Below are 17,856 nucleotides of genomic sequence, written 5' to 3'. Positions count from 1 at the left end.
TGAGGGCATAAACTGATTGCTGCGGGGGTTAGCAACAAAATCACCGTCGCCATATATTGCAGGTGTATTATGGGATAGATTTCCTTCTTCCAAAGTAGAAAGGCATGATTGGATGATTGTCTGTGTTATGGAAATTGCTGGTTTGTATGCATGAGATTTAGAGAAAGAGGAGAAACCTCTTTGTTTCAGCATGACACAATCTGTTACCCAAAACGCATAATATGCGATGGTTGCAATATGAACATTGATGCCCGTTCTAGCAGAACAGCTCTCTTCGAGGCACGTTCAGCCTTATCATAATGAAGTCCGCTACCAGACAGCAAATGTTGCTGTAGATTTAGCATGGTACTCAGAAACATCCATAGAGTGTATAATCCCAGAAGCTGAGGGCTGGGAGAAACCTCAACTAACTACTTGACCTGGTTTGGGATGCTCAGTCCGTCACTTAAGGTTTACTCAGTTCATCAATCAGCTCCTGTATCACAGCTATCAACCACCCACTCCTAGGAACAAGTCTTGGAGGGACCTCAATGAGTGGCCTAGTCCCTTCAGATCTGAGGCAGGCTGAAGTATACCAAGCCCATGCATGCCAGGCAACTGTTTATCATAAATATTCTATGACTGGCACCCTGGAGGTTCCCTGCAGATGTTGCAGCTGTTTCCACAGCTGACAATGAATCTACATCTGCCATGCTGAAAAATAAACCTTGGGTAGATATGCAGAAAAAAACTCATCACTGTCCTCTTTACAACCTTTCACATCTGCGAAGACTCTTCTTACTCCTCCCTTCATGTATTTCTTTTCCAGACTAAACAACCTCTGTCCACTTCACGCTGAACACAGGTCAAGTTTCCTCTCAGTATTTTGATTTTCTGTTCCTGTCAGAAAACACTGTGTATCCAAAACTGAACCCAGTCTCAAAGCTGAAGCCTTACCAATACCAACAAAACAGGATAGATACCTTCTGTGACTTACATCCAACACTTGCCTGTTTTGAACATCTCACAGCATAGACTCATATTCAGATTGCAATCTATTTTATCAGCATGATGCTGCACTATTTGCATCTAGTCAGTTCACATCATTTTTCTACATGTGCGTTTGATGTCTCTTCTGCAATGTAATACTTCACATTCATCTTTACTGAATTTCATCATATTGATTTCAGACCATTTCTCCATTTCGTCAAAATAATTTTGTATTCTGCTCCTGCCCTCCAAAGTGCTAGCCACTCCTCTCACAATTAATGTGTACTCTCTGTTCTATCAGCCAAGTCATTAATGGGAACATCGAATAGTATCAACCACAACACAGACCCTTGTAAGACTGCACATGTTATCCCCATCCAATTTGACAGAAAACTACTGATAAATATCCTCTTGTGAAATTATCTGGTGGTAGATTTAGCAGGGGGCAACTGGGGTTGTATTTTCTGCCCCATTTGCAGCCACCTGCACACTGTATGTGCTTTACACACACGTGGTAAGTCCAGTCACCTCCAGCCCACAGTGTGTGTACATCCAGACCTTGCACTGACCTGTAGCAATTCAACCCAGTCTATGTTTTTTTCTACTGTAATTATGATGTTATTATAATGCTACGTACATAATAAATGTCAAGATCTACTGCTCCTCCACTATCAGCTACACCTGCTCCTCTATTGAAAAAACAACAACCCATAGAAGTCCAACGCAAGTTACTCAAGAAAAATATGTTTGTTCCAGTTTGTCCCTTGTTACCACCTCGGTATTTTCACTCTGAATATTTAACAGCTTGGTCAAATATCTTTCTGAGTATCAAATTTGGGTTGACTGAGCATTAAGTTCCCATGTTCTCTCCTGTCCCTTTTTTAAAGATAGGCAGTATGTTTGTTTTTCCTTGCAACAGCCACTGGTAGAGCTGTTCAAACAGCAGCTATAAAAAACTGGTGACACTGCTGACAGTGAATGGTTGCTGCTTAGAGAAGAGGTTTGATTCTTATCTAGATATTCAGCTGGAGACAAAATTGTGGGAGGCACTGATAATCCCTCAGGGAAGCAGGAACCTTCAGCAAAAAAGGACAAGATAAACTTACATAGATCCCAAGCAAGATCCAAGACAAACTTCAAACAGCCTGTGTGTGTACAGAACCATTAGAAATAAGGCAGGAGGAGACTAGTCCATACCTTGCCGCAAGGCAGGACAATATTCATGGGTCATTCTTGACAGATGCTTGTCTGTCCTGTTCTTCAAGACCAAGCAAAGAAGAGCCCACACCCTCCCCAGACAATGTATTTCAGTGTTTCACTAGTATCATTGCTAGAAAGATTTTTTTGCTCTGTGTCCACTCTTAACACTCCCTTGCTGTTGTTTAGCAGCTTTTCTTATTCACTGTACCACACTCAAGTTCTTTAGAAACAGAGCATAGTTTTGATCAGATTCGAAAAGCTCCCTCACGCTGGATTATTTTCAACTTGCAGTCAGGTTTCAATTAGTCATCCAAAGCAGGGAAAAATGTTTAAGAACCAGTAACTTCCATTGTGATAGCGATCACTAGATTCTCAGAGCCAAGCTTCCATTCCATGCATCTACCTTCTCAGTACTGCCAGCCTTTACTGTGGCCCATCTTGAGGAAAGAAAAACCTCTTGAAACCTTTAAAAAAGAAATCTATATCGCACCAAAATGCCAGCAGCTGACCTGCCTACATCATAAGGACACTGACTTCAAACGTCAGGCAAAACCAGCAATGTAGTAAGACTGAGGTTTCATGAAAAATTATGTCTGGTGCCCATCCAACAAGTCAAACCAGAGCTGAATGCAATCCATACAGATTAAGCTATCACAAGCACAGGAGTGGTACTAAGGTTTCTAAATAAAAATATAATTAGGGGTGGATATTTGGGAAGAAAACAAGATTGAAGCCATTCTGAATCACATCTAGTGCTTCTCAAACATTAAAATAAACCTCTTGGATGTGCAGTACATTCATGAACTGACTTGTAACACAGCTAATTTCCCTCTGTTGGCCTACATTAGTAGGTATCAGCTTATGTTGTTTCCTCTGACTGGCAGACTGCACTCATTAAGGCAAACACATTGCTACTAAAGCCCTAATTGTTTTGAAAAGTGCCCTTTAAATAACAGGCCTTTTACTGCTAGGCAGGATGAGTTTTAAGAGCAAATCATGAGCTTAAGCCTTTGCTGCCAAAAGACTGGATGATCATTTATTTGTTTGTCAGACAAAAATACCAGAAAAGAATGCAAAAGCTGAAAGGGCATCAGTACAGACTGAACATTACCATTTCCTCCCTCTTCTTGGGATGTGCATTCCCACGTGAAACAGCGAAGGAGGGGAGAATCTCTGAAAGAGAGAGTTTGAGAAGATCATTGAATTCTTAATGTATCAACTAAAAGGTCAGCTGAAGAATTCAGGTCAAATCACTGGGATTTCCAGGTGCTTCTGATGGCACGGATCCAGTGTGACTGTTTAAACTATCAGTTGCCCAGAATTAGGTTTATCTCATTTCTAACACACGTAAGTAATAGTGCAAAATGGGCTGCAATGGTAAATCATATTTGGTGTCCAGGAGCAAACAAACAGTAGATCAGGGACTTTTATGGAGGATGAAGCAGAGTGATGGTGGGTAGAACCTTTCAAATATCGGGAGATAATCTCACTCCCCAAACAATCCCCAGACTTCCACATCTCAAAATATGTTTTTTTCCTCTTTGGCAGTCTAGGACAATCCAGATTTTTCATGACAGCCCTGTAACAATCTTCAATAATGCTGAAAGGGCATATTTCTACTGTTTCCAGTCCTCAGCAGGAAATACTATGTGCTTTATCTTGTAAGAAACAACTCTAAAACTCCTGGTCTACCTCTGGAAGCCCAAGAAGTTCCCAGAGACCAGAAAAACAGTGGGGGAGCATTGAGACTTCAAGTCACCTCTGCAGGTATGAGGTGTTTCTCTAATGCAAAACCGTAATGTTCAATCATGTTTATTTCATGAACAATTTTAAAACATTCCAGACTCAGTAACCTCATGAAGTTCAACAAGGCCAAGTGCAAGGTCCTGCACATGGGTCAGGGCAATCTCAAGCACAAATAGGGGCTGGGCAGAGAATGGATTGAGAGCAGCACTGAGTAGGACTTGAGGGTGTTGGTTGATAAGAAGTTTAAGATGATCCAGCAATGTGCGCTCGCAGCCCAGAAAGCCAACTGTATCTTGAGCTGCATCAAAAGAAGCATGACCAGCAGGTCAAGAGAGGTGATTCTGCCCCTCTACTCTGCTCATGTGAGACCCCATCTGCAGTGCTGCATCCAGCTCTGGGGGCCCCAACATAAGAAGGACATGGACCTGTTGGAGTGAGTCCAGGGATGGCCAGGAAGATGGTCAGAGGGTTGGAGCATCTCTCCTATGAGGACAGGCTGAGAGAGTTGGCGTTGTTCAGCCTGGAGAAGAGAAGGCTCTAGGGAAACCTTAGAGCAGCTTTCCAGTACCTAAAGGGGACCTCCAAGAAAGCTGGAGGGGGGCTTTTTACAAGGACATGTAGTGATAGGACAAGGAATAATGGATTTAAACTGAAAGAGGGGAGATTTAGATCAGATACAAGGAAGAGGGTAGTGAGACACTGAAACAGGCTGCCCAGAGAAGCTGTGGATGCCCCACACCTGGAAGTGTTCAGTCAGGTTGGATGAGGTTTTGAGCAACCTGGTCTAGTGGAAGGTGTCCCTGCCCATAGCAGGGGGGTTTGGAACTCAATGATCTTTAAGGTCCCTTCCAATCCAAACCATTCCAAGGTTCTATTACAACACAGTCTGCATGCAGGGCCTTATGCTCAGGGCTTCATGTCCTTTCTGCTGCTGGAGTTCATTTCATTGGAGGTCTCCTAGCTTCTAGAGCGAAGTTAACATAAGTACCAAACTGCAGATTTTTAAAAATTTTTAGTGGCAATAACATTATTTTCACTGAATGAAATTGGAACTGCTTCACCATACAGCCCAAACAATTAACAGCTAACAGTTGGACTTGATGATCCTAAAGATCTATTCCAACCTAAATGATTCCGTGATTATATTAATCTAACAGCAACTGTTCATTAGTTCAAGTAACGGAGACCTAAACCTTTGAAACAAGAGTTATTTCCTGCTGCATCTGGTCCTGAAAAGTTCCAGATTGTTGTGAAATACAGCAAAGTGACAACTCAGAACTCTGTGTGGTCACAGGTTTGTAACAATGGTTGATTTTTGATACAGTTCCCATAGCAATGGTCTGTGATGATTTAAACATAGGAGGAGGACATCCTCCCTAGAGGACATCAAAAGAAAAGAGGGTGGATGAAATAAAATATTCCATCTGCACCCGCAACACTTCTATAATGAGATAATGGCAGCACACATTGGAAACTGCTGACAGAGCCAATTGTCTTGGGAGTAGATCTCTTCTACCTTCCCTTCAATATGTCAAGAATATCCCTAAATTGGGAGTCTACAAACATTTCCTTGTAGCTAATCTGCACAATTAGAGAGAGCTGCTGCACGTTTCATTCACCAATCTGTGCACTAAAGCTCTGTGAAATTTTCTTGTCTGATAAGGCTCATGCAGCTGGCAAAGGGAGCGATCCTCTTCTGCGATGGGAGAGCAAGGAGACAATAAACCTCCCATCAGATACCTTTTAACCTCACTACTTGCTTGCTTTACTCTGAAGCTCTTCTCTCTTACTGGTCCAGGGAATTGAAAGGACAATATAGTCTATTCCCTTCTAATCACCCTAATAAGCAACAAATACATCAGTCCTTAATAGAGATAGTCTTTCACTGACATGCTCTAATCACCTCCATAATGACAGCAGTTAAAAAGGATAATGAAACCTCTAACCAACCGATGACTGCAGAAGTATTTTGTGGCAATTGGCCAGATATTAAGAAAAATATGGTTACTTAACTCCTAAAAAAAACCTCAGGAATTCTTCCCCGAAAACTGAAAAGTGTGCAATACACTTTAAAATTTAAAAAAATAAAAAAAATTTAAAAAATTAAAAAAAAAAAAGAAACAAAAAAGGCATGTCAGTGGATCAGAAGAGGCTGGATCAGAAGAGGCTGTTAACTGTCTGGCAGTAATGAAAGGAAGGAAAATTTAAAAAAACACCATCAAAAAAAATAAATGGAATAAAAAGCATCATCATTCTTCCTCAAGATTTCACTTTGCTCGAAGTTTAAAGTATGCAGTAAGCATCTAGTTCAGCCTTTCGCTTTCAATTAAAAAAATAAAAATCAGTATAAATGCCGAAGTCAATATACACTTTAACTCCACAAGATCTGTTTGCTTCATTATTTAAAAACCAAAAATCTGTAAAGTGCTATTATAAATATTTTCCAGGAGTTGGTTTGCTATAGAATATAGCTCCTTGCATTGTAGGACTCATGTCAAATAATTGCCTGATTCAAAACTACTGTGACTCAAAATATTATCTCCATTATTTACAACAGACTTTAGATCAGGTCTTAATTTCTGTTGGGTTTTTTTTCTCTAATATTCCCTGATTCATACACCCTCTCATTTAAGTCCAAGAAACCAACAATATCAATGTTAGTTGTAGTTCATCAAGTCACAGACTCGTGGTAGGGAACAGGTAATCAGCGGAAAGGTCTTTATGCATACATTTTAACTTGAAGTCAGTGGATTCCATGGATTATAATCCTTAGAAGGTGGCAATTTCAAATTAATTTGAGTCACAGCAATCTACATATGTGAAATTTTGGAAGTAGTCCATGGCTTCACCCAAAAATATCCACAAGCCAAAAAGAGGTGAATAGGTCGTCTACATACAGCAAACAGTAACCTCTTAGTTCAACTCAGAGGCAGTGAGGACTCTTACTGATTAGTTCTGCATCAACAGCAAACATCCTTGCTAGCATCTGTTACCAGGGAAAGGGATATTTCATCTGGTCTTTATCCAGATCCAGTCAAGGATTTTTAGCAAAAATCCATAGAAACCGTATACCTAAAAATCCTAAAGAGCCTTTGATAGAAGACCCATAGTAATAATCAAGAATTGAGCATGCTCCTTCTTGTAATAAAGCTCCAAGTTCTGCTGTTATTGCATGTCAGAAGACCTAAGTTGCAGGAGTTTTCTAATATCACCTTGAATTCATTATGGATCTCTGCCTTTGGTTCATCTTCACTGTTTAGTCTGGCTATAAACTAATGGCATGTGGTCTGAAAGAGAGAGAAGTGAGTTGTTTGGCAATTAGAAATAGTTCCCAACCTGAATCTTCAGAAAGTCATTTTACTTTCTTCTCTCTAAATTGATGATAATTTTTACACAGAGGTGTTGTTGAAGATGAATCACCTAATGTCAGTACAGCATTCTGAATATAAAGTGCTGTGTAACTCCACCTCGAAGACACTAGTATTTATGAAGGAATATGCTCCGGCACTGAAGGAACTCAGCACCTCAGCTCAGATTGCCTTCAAGGGGAGACAACAGCACTCTGGTCCTCGCTTTTTGCCAGATCAGCATCGTCTGTTTGAAAACCCGTGGTGTCCACAAGCCAAGCGTTTCCATTAATCAGTTTTCCTTTAGATCAAGCTTTACAGTTCTGATACTGTTCCCAGAGAAAGCGAGGGGATTTTCACTCTTTTTAGCGGAAGCAGGCATGAGCCCATAGCTAACATCTAAACTTCTACACCTAGAACACCTCCTATCCCTCCCAATTCTGCCCTGTAAAATTTCTGCTTGCCATCCTTGTATTAGCAGGATCATTTTCTTCTTCAGCTAACTTCTCTCCTAAAAGAAACACTGACACCTCTAACTTCTAGCCTTCCCCATGGACAAACTGATATTTCTGTGCTGACACTATTAGAGCTCAAGATGTGGAAAAAGGAAGATTCAGAAAATCATAGAACATACGGCTGATAAGGCTTCAAGAGGTCTGCCAGCCCACCTTGGTCCCCAAAGGCAAAAGCAGGTATAACTTAACCATTCCTGACAAATTTTTATCTAAACTCTTTTTAAAACATTCCACATTCTCCTTAGGCAATCTCTTCCAGCATGCAACGAGCCCAACAGCTGGAGTTTCCTCATCTAAAGCTCACTTGTTTCAGCTAAAGAAAGAAGTTACAAATAGTTAGAAGGAAATCAAGGGGCACTCAAACTGCAAGACACTGATTTCTCAAGCTTGGTTACACTAAAGAAATCCGCTGAATGGCTGGAGTCTTCTCTACGCTTCCCCAAAACTGCTTTCAGACTCTTACTGGATGTTGCATTTGAACTGCCAGTAAGCCATACAGCGACAAGTTGCTGTTCAGCATCAGTCTGAGCTGTACTTTTGTCTTGCTTATCAGTGATTATTTAAAAGCTTTCGCTAATGTGCCTCTGGCAGGAATGTGAGGTATCATTGCAAAACCAGTTTTCAAGAACTCAGTAACTGTTTATAGGAATATGTGAGCAAAGCAGCCACAAAGTCCCCTCTGTGTTAGCAGAATGCTGTTTCGTCTGAGTTTTTTTAATCTCCATGACACAAAGAATATAGTGTGACAAGATCTTGCAGAATATTTTCATTATGCAAGGGAACAAAATGCTACACACAGTTCATCTTCATGAGGCTCACTGAAGCTGACCTCCTCCTTGCTTGGGAGATACCACCAGCAGGTATTACAAGTCCCGGTTATCCAGTATTCTCCACTGAAGATTGAGATGGTGTGAATGAATAGATTCCTAATTTCAGTGCATCTACAAGCATTCATACCACCAAAAAATCTTGCCTTCTATTTTCACATGAGTTTATTAGTCACAGACTGGCTATGACCTACTCTATGCTTGTTTGGTTTTTTTATATGAGATAAGACCTCCATGGTCCTGGCAAGCCATGAATGCAGCAGTTAATTGACCAAAGCATTGGTATCTTTATTCTCTATCTTTCCCTTTTCATGTCTTGTTTTCTTCCTTTCTTTTCTATCTTTTATTTGCAAACTGTCCACCTGCCATGATACCCTACTCAAAGTTTTTCAATGGACTGCTTCTAAACACTACCATCCATCAAAACCCAAGAGCAGACTCAAAACACCAGAGGCTGATCTGAAAGGAAGAGCAATACTAACAAAATAATTTACACATGAAAACAATTATATCTTTTTCTAACCCAAATTAGAGACATCCCAACACTACCAGTTTGGTATTTTTATACCCATTTTATAGAAGGGTAAAGTGATGCAGAGTAACGATATAGAGACTTTGCTACTATCCTGAAATGGATATAAGCATTTGTTTAGTTAGTTCATGAACGTAGGTTCAAATTCCCTGTCAGGCCACCGTCTGCCAGAAGCACGTAATCTCCACATCTGGATGCAGACAGTTCCTGAATTTTTAGCTACTCAATAACCAAACATCTGTCAATAGGTGGACATTCCATTCATCATTACAGGTATTGCACCACATTCTTGAAAAATATTTTGTCCGTGTTCACCAGGATAGTTCAGTCACTGCTTGTAGGTTTGAAACTGAAAGGCCTAAAAGCTAGAAAAAGAGACTAGCAATTCACTGTGCACACTGTCTCAATTTTGGTCCCTTTATAGTCACTTCTCAGGGAAAAAAATAAATAAATAAATAAATAAAAATTCTCAATCTGTTTGTTGTTTCAGTTCATTTTAGGGTGACATAAACAGCTTTCAGTTCTTTACATTCTGCAGAAGCCTCCAGAAATATTCAGTGTTTACTAGAGCTTGGTGGTGTTAAATCAAGTATGACTATCACCCTTTAAGGCCTAAATGATGGAGTGATATCCATACCAATAACACATTTTGACAGTGTTGACACCTGCTTACATAGATGCAGCTTACTCACTAGTCTAAACCTGTAGAAAAGGGCATTAAAACTTAGTAGGAATCCTAGGAATTACATTTTATTTTTAAAAGTTGGTGGTTTTATTCATCATATCCAGCCTCTTGATGAACTCTGTGGTGTATTCTACAGTGTATCTCATAAAAAAAATGTAGCTGGATTGAGAACTCGATTAAATTGCTCTCTGCCATCATTTTGGCTGTGTAACTGGAAATAGACAGAAAATTATACCAGCTAGCTCTGAAGTGAGAAAAATCCTGAAGTAAACTCAGCAATTGGTGAGAGCCAAGAACAGATTAGTTCTTTTTGATCACTGAAAAAACTTCATAGAATTCAAACATGACCAAAACTTTGTGAAAGCAGGATATTTTTATTCTGCTAATGGGTTTTAGGAGCAAAGTCACCGAATGTTGTAGCACCTGCTGTTATTTTGTTGTTGTTGAGTCAGTTAAAAAAAAAAAATAATAATAATAATAATAACATTGTGCCTGAGGAGCTGAAAGAAATGTTGTCTCACAGGTGAAAAAAAGAGTTTGCATTTACTTGACCAGCCCTCACTTCTTTGTTTAGTGCTCAGCTTCACTAGCGAGAAACAACCCCCTCCCAACCCAAATGCCATCAGTTAGAGGAAATGGGAGAGTTGACCCAATCTCAGCGCTTCGCCGCTCACAGGAGGTTTTCGGTTTCTCATTCTCCCGTCCCAACAGGTTTCGAAGGATGTTTTTTACAATAAGCAACAATCCGTGGAGGTTGCGGGACAGGGCGCGGGGGGAAGAAGGACAGACCCGGCGTCTGGGAGGCGGGAGCTGTCCGTTCAGCACCACGGGAGCTGTCCGTTCAGCACCACGGAATCAGCCCGTTCAGCACCACTGGGACCTGTCCCTTCAGCACCACGGGAGCTGTCCCTTCAGCATCACGGGAGCTGTCCCTTCAGCACCACTGTTCTCCCCACCCGGGGCCCCCCGGTAGCACCGCGGAACTGGCCCCAGCCCTGCAGAACCATCCCCCGCCAGGCTACCATCGCTGCTGGCTCATGGTCCATCGCCAGCGATAAACGGCTGTGATTAAATTAAAGCCACAGCAGTTCGAATCAACACGGTGAAGAGGTAATCGCTTCAGACGCGTCGCTAGCACAGCAGTATCAAGGGGAACAATTAAGTTAGACATAAATTAGTCTGCCATCATATGCATATTGCTGGACTTTGTGGTCCGCTGATTTCTGTCGTGCTTCTCTGAAGAGAAGTTCTGTGGAGACAGTTGTATCACTCTAGATTAGGCAGCGAAGGTTTTTATGCATTCTGTTTTCAAAATCAGCCTGCAATGGTTAGTTAGATGCACTTTTGCAGGAGCACCTACTGATAACAGCACATTCACTAATGCGTACACCACTGCATGTGCGTCTTGGAGTCTGTCTGGAAGGTGTCAGAGGAAGAAGGAAATATGTGTGACAGCATATACACAAGTCAAATGAAAAATAAGAACCACCATAAAAGGTTAATAAGAACATTTTAGATCACTGCCTTGTGCAAGAAACATAAAGAATATTTTTCTTATTTTCCTTAAAACTTAAACACAGAAAGGCATTTTTCCCCCTCTGTGAACCAAATTATTTTAGGATATTAAAGAAAAACCTTCCATGCTCACTTTTACAGACTATCAGTAGATCAGATAACACCACGAATCTGCTTTAGTACTGAAAAGATGACACACAAAATAGAAGTGCATTTGGCAAGATCCAGACAGTAACTATTAATAAACTTTTGAAAGACGGATCACATCTCCTCCTGGAGCAGAGTTTCCCAGATGAACAATCATTTGTTCTTCTGCACCATTCTTTATTATCACTCTTCCTCCCAGTGGTTCCCTATTGCTATACACATTTTAAATTTGAACAATTCTGACATCCCAAAGCACCTCTGCCTGCAAAAATGCATGCTATCCTCTGCACACTGATGTGCTCCGAGATTCCTAAACAAATCCCAGCTCTTCGCAGGAGAAAATGCTAAAGCTTCCCAAGCAAGTTGTACTTGTTTCCAGGTAAAATATGAACAAAACAGCAAACTACTGTAAAGCCCTTTCTACCTGTCACTGACTGAGTTTAAGAAGGCAGAAAGTATTGCAGCCACCTCTCAGGCAGGAGTATAGGGCACCGTGCGTACACAGGTGTGTGCACAGAAGCCTTGTTGTAATCCAGAGGAGGACAACAGCCCCATATTTATTCACTTAGCACAAATACATGACAAGACACAGATCGAGGAAGAGAAAATTGACAACCAAAGGAGAAAGAGAGTTCTGACATTATAATGAACAGCAGGAAACCTCAGTCATCAGCCAAAGTTGCATTCTACTTTACATTCTATAGCCTATTCATATATGCATTTTATATATATAAGTCTAGTAACAGAAGACAAAAAAAGTTATTATGCCTTAAAAATCTCATCTTTGTAAGGAAAACAGGCTTTATACTGTCAGATGGTCATTCAAAGGAAATATTTTACTCCCCCAGGTACAATACAATCAAATACAAACATGAATAAACACTGCTCAAAGGGCAGTGGATAGCTGAAAACTGTCCCTATCTTCAGGTGGCAATGTGCAAATTTCTTGTAACAAGCCCTAACCGGTAAAAAGATTGGGTCCTGCTGTATTAATAAGAGAGATAGTTTTTCATGTCCTGTTCAATATAATGCACTATCAAACTGCCAGTGAGCTAGACAGGTCTTTTTAGATCTCCCCAGATGTTAGGGGGGAACATCTACAAGTGCTGGGAGAGGAATGTTATCAACTGCCTCAGTAAATCCATCTGATTGAATACAAAACCAGGAAGAACAAACTTGCTCATCAAGCCAAAACCAGAGTTGTGGCACAGTTCTGCATGCACTTGTGGTGTTTATTTTTAAACAGGGGAAGCGACTTTAGGCGAAACACTGTGCTTTAGCTGCGGGAAGCAGAGAAGTACAAGATGACAGCCTGTGGCTGTGTCCACTGACTGTCCCTTGACCGTCCTGAGAAATGGCATGTCTGGGAAGCTGGACAGCATGAATGTGACAGCAGGCATCATTCTGCCCATCGGACCATGTGCCCACAGAGAGGAGACGCAGACCGTGACCTGTTGGCACATCAGACACTTGGGCTGCAATAAAAACTTCAGGAATGCATTGGGAATGCCCAGGAGAGGCCCAGTGTCGAGACCACAGCTGTGGGAGCCCCCAACACAGCCTTTGCCAACACCAAAACAAAGTTTGTGAAAGCAGGGCCACGCTTGGCCACACCAAGGGCTTTCCCAGCTGGTCCAGTTTCCATGTCCTCATTGTTTTCTTCCTCGTCCAACTGCTTTTTGCGTAAGTTTTCCCCATATCTCTTAAGCAAAGGTACAAGGAGAAGCACGGCAACAGGGCCTCATGCTTCCTGAGGGGAATCCCAGGAGAGAGTGACCCTCCACCTTGCCACCCAAGCCACAGCTCAGTGGCACCCATCTGGCCAGTGTCAACCCCACTACCAGGTCAGCCCCACTCCTCTCCAGACCCACCCAGGGGACACAGGCTCCATCTCCAGGGGAAGAGATGCGGGACACCAACAAGTCCAACAAGTGCCCTGTGAAGAGTGATGACTTACATAACACGGGAGGGAAGCCAGAAAAACTCATCCAGCACTTAACCCTTTGCATGCTACGCCCCCCCTGCCCCTCCCAAACAGGGGGGCTCTTGCCCCAGCCCTGGTCCTGGCCCCAGAGGGCCTCCCCGAAGTGAGACACTCACCGATGGTCGTGATGACCGTGATGGCAAAGTAGAAGGAGCCGGCGAATTTCCACTGCACGCCGGCCCGGTGCGGCTCGGACTGCATGATCACCAACTCCAGCTGCCGGTAGTCCTCGCTGGTGATGTTGTACTTCCCTTTCAGCCGGATCTCCTCGGCTTTGAGTTTCTCCTCCTCCCGCATCTCGTTGTCGGACTCCAGGGCATCAAAGACGGCAGCCCCGACCAGCAGGTAGGTGAACGTGCAGATGATGAGGGACAGGGTCCGCACGTTCTGCCTCTTCATGGCCGCCAGCAAGGGGCGAGTGAGGGGACCATGTCCCCCCCTGGCCGCCCGGGGATCCGACAGGCCGCAGCAGCCGCAGCAGGGGGGCAGCTGCCGGGGGGGCTGGCGGCGCCCGCCGCCGCCGCTGCCGCTGCTCCGGGGCAGCTTGTGCTGCGGCGGCGGCCGCTCTCCGCCCGCCTGCTCGGGCTCCTGGGAGGAGGAGAGACACAGGAGGCTGCTGGAGCGCCGGGACCAGGTGCCCTGGAGCCGGGAAACTCTGCGCAGGACCTGCCCAAACCAAGCCGTCCCAGTGCGCAGGGCCATCCAGGGCACCCCCGCTCCTCCCCAGCACCGAGGCCAGGGGCAGGGGGTCCCCGCCGCGGGAAGGGGGCGCTGGGCGGCGCCCCGCCGAGGGGCCGGCAGACCCGGCCCGGAGTCCTGCGGCGGGCGGGTCCCCCCGCGAAGTTGGCGCGGCGCCGCGGGGAAGGGTCCCCCGCAGCCCGGGCGGGGCGCGGCAGGGAGGCGGAGGCCGCCGCCGTCCCAAGTTTCTTCAGGCGGCGCGGCGGGGCCGGGGGGGGACGGGCGGCGGCAGCGCGCCCATCCGCGGGGAGCCGCGCAGGGGGCGAGGGGCGGAGGGCACCCGGGCTCCGGCCGTTGGGGGCGGCCCACGGGGGCCAGGCCCGCCCCGGCCCCGGCTGCCTGAGGGAGCGCCGGCCGGGAGGGTCGGGACGGGCTGGGCGCTTTATTCCTTCCGCCGCGGTGCGAGGCGGGCGGCGGGGAGCCGGGCTGCTGCAGGTGGCCGCGGTGCGGGCAGCGGAGCGGCGTCCGGCGCGGCGAGGGCGGCGGCGGCGGTGTCAGGCGGCGGGCGGGGAGTTGGGGGCAGCATCCCCGGGCGCGGCGGGCAGCGCCGCCGCTCCGGCGGGAGGCGGGGGCGCCGGGCCGCCGGCGTGGCCCTGGCGGCGGGGAGCCAGCGCCGAGCGGGAGGAGCGGCGCGGAGCCGCCCCGGCCGGCGGGCGGGGGAGGCGGGAGGGCAGCGAGGAGGCGCCGGGAGCGGCGGAGCACCTGCCCGGGGCAGCGGCGGGGCGGGACGGCGGCGGGCGCTGCCTCCGGGCTCGGGCTGCCGGGAGGAGCGGAAAAAATCCGGCGGCTTCCCCGGCGAAGAGAGCGGCCCGGGAACGCGGGGAGGGGGCTCGGCCCCAGTCGGACACAAAGCCAGAGATGAGGAGAAAAATTTAAAAAAAAAAAAAAAAAAAAAAGAAGAAAAACGGAAAAAAAAAAATAAAAGCGCTACTTTCACGGCTGCTTCCCCGGCGCTCGGGGCTGGGGCTGCTTTATTTAGGATGATTTTAGAACAAAGCCGTTAAGAAAAAGAGCAACCGTCCTCCTCCTCCTCCTCCTTCTCCCAAGCTCTTGACATCATCTCGGGGAAAATCGAGCCCGCGCCCCTCAGCCATCGCCCGCGCGTGTGTGTGAGCGGGTGTGTGTGTGTGTGTGTGCGTGTCCGCTCCGCCGCTGGCACGGGAGGCGGGGGCTCGCCCCGGCCCGCCGCGGGGAGCGGGTTAACCCCCTCGGCGCTGTCACGGAGAAGCCGCGGGGCTCTCCCGGCGCGGCTCTTCCCCCGGGCTTGGCCACGCCCCGGCCGCCGAGCGGGGCCGGGCGGTGGCGGCGGAGCGGGTCCGCAGCGCTCCCTCGGGGACAGCCCGCAGCGGGTAACGGCCGGGACAGGCGGTCTCTCTTCACCCCCTCGGGTCCGCCCGCGCCGCAGGATCTGCCGCGTCGCCCCGCGCTGGGAGCGGGAGAGGGACGGAGGAAGCGGCAGCGCGGCGCTCGACCGGGGGACAGCGGCACCGCGGCCACACGCTAAGGTCTGCATCACACACACCACCGCTCCGGTCCCTTCCAACCTGAACCTGTGATTCTGTGAGATACAGCTCTACAGCTCCATGCAGTACAGTTACACACACACGGACCCGCACACCGCAGCTGCATACATTGCAGTTCCATGCACAGCCCCATACACCGCATCTCCACGCGTTTATAGCGCTGCCCTACACACCACAGCCCCACACACAGTTCTGTGCACAACCCCCTTACACCCCGCAGTTCCACACACACACAGCCCCCCCCCACACAACACAGCTCTGTTCACACAGCCCCCCCACACACACACCATAGCCACTATTCTCCTATACACAGCTCCACAAACACAGCCCCCCAAAACCAGCTGCACGTGCCACAACCCCCCCAAGTCCCCAGCCAGCCCCACCACAGCATCACAGAATCCCAGAATGTCAGGGATTGGAAGGGATCTCGAAAGCTCATCCAGTCCAATCCTCCTGCTGGAGCAGGAACACCCAGCTGAGGTTCCACAGGAAGGTGTCCAGGCGGGTTTGAATGTCTGCAGAGAAGGAGACTCCACAACCTCCCTGGGCAGCCTGGGCCAGGCTCTGGCACCCTCACCATGAAGAAGTTTCTTCTCATATTTAAGTGGAACCTCCTGTGTTCCAGTTTGAACCCACTGCCCTTTGTCCTATCATCGGTTGTCACCGAGAAGAGCCTGGCTCCATCCTCGTGACACTCATCCTTTCATATTTATAAATGTTAATGAGGTCACCCCTCAGTCTCCTCTTCTCCAAGCTCCAGAGCCCCAGCTCCCTCAGCCTTTCCTCACACAGGAGATGCTCCACTCCCTTAATCATTTTTGTGGCTCTGCCGTGGACTCTCTCAAACAGTTCCCTGTCCATCATGCACACGAAAGCCTCTCCCCAACATACAGCCTCAAACAAACTGTGCAACCACACCACAGCGCCTCGCACACCCCAGCCCTCCACACCGGCCCCATCTCACCCACACCACATGCCCCCTTCCCCAACTGCAGCACAACCTCCCCAAGCACAGGCACACACATAGATCCTCATACACAACATACACACAGAGTGTACGTTCCCAGTGGCTCAGAGGAACCAGCTCTGCTCCACATCACCCAGCCCCACAACCCCTGAGCCACCACATTGCTGGGGGGGGTGCTGCAATCCCCATGGCTGCCCTGGTTCCACTGTGAACCTGGGGCTTCAGTCCAGGGCCCCTCTTGCCCAGCTCCTCCAGTCACATCTCTCTCCTACTTCACTGTCAGCTATTCAGCAGCAGGTGCCACCATGGAAGCTTAGTGCTGCTTTCATGTGTTCTGCGAGACAAGGTTCCACCTTGCCCATGGTAACTGTAGGCCTCCTCCTGTGTTACAGGTGGGATTTTCAGCCTCACTCAATGAAGACTGAGCTGATTCTGAGTTCTCTGAGCCTCAGGTGATGTTCCCTTGTTTAGGTCTTTCTCAAATCCTAGGACCACAGGGCTCGTGACTGTCATTCTCTGTCCCTAAAAGCAACTCCCATCTATCTCCTGACTACACATCGTCTAAGGACTTTGGATGCCATTCCTGAGATACAAGGGGACAATAGGAATGCAGTGCTTTCCAAATGCATCAAATCTGCAGATTGAGAAGGCAGTCCCTGAGACTGAAGCCCTCTGAAAGGAGCACCTCAAGCTGAGCAGACAAAACACGTCACAAAGCCCTCCATGAAACTCTTGGATGCAGGGAGGAGGAAGAATTAATTTCATTAATTCAACAAACAAGATTTCACTCAGGGCAAATTTGGCATCACATCACCTGAGCATTACCAGAATCGTTACAGCACAGGTGGAGCAGGAAGGTCTTGCCTTGTACACAACAGCAACAGGGGGAAAGAGGGGAAAGAATGAGAAAAGAGGAAGTATCTGGTTTCGATCAGCTCCTTAAAAATAGAAGTCTGATTACCGTTGCCCATTTCTGATTCCCCAAGGGAGAGCAGGAGAAGAAGAAGGATCTATAAATAGTTTGCAACACAGAAAATCCTATAGCAAAGTTGCTGGGAAAGATCAATAGCATGATTCAAGGAGGGCTCCAAATTACATCTCAGGGGAGGGAGGTGCTGAACGGCATTGATAAATGAGTTGCAAATGCTGTGTGTGTTGTGT

At 46.8% G+C, this 17,856-nt stretch overlaps 1 protein-coding gene across 1 annotated transcript in view; it reads right to left on the bottom strand.

The window, feature by feature from the left end:
* Nucleotides 1–14,300, bottom strand: part of KCNK9 (potassium two pore domain channel subfamily K member 9) — a 97,911-nt gene extending 83,611 nt beyond the window's left edge. Inside the window, exon 1 of the mRNA XM_065832344.2 lies at nucleotides 13,584–14,300. Within this exon, the coding sequence (XP_065688416.1) occupies nucleotides 13,584–14,169 (586 nt within the window). The 5' untranslated portion in view covers nucleotides 14,170–14,300. The remainder of the gene's footprint in view (nucleotides 1–13,583) is intronic.
* Between the last annotated feature and the right edge of the window lie 3,556 nt (nucleotides 14,301–17,856).

Source organism: Patagioenas fasciata, chromosome 2, assembly GCF_037038585.1.
Source record: "Patagioenas fasciata isolate bPatFas1 chromosome 2, bPatFas1.hap1, whole genome shotgun sequence".
NCBI lineage: Eukaryota > Metazoa > Chordata > Aves > Columbiformes > Columbidae > Patagioenas > Patagioenas fasciata.
Note: the sequence above shows the minus strand (reverse complement) of the source record. Positions and strands in the feature narration are given on the sequence as shown.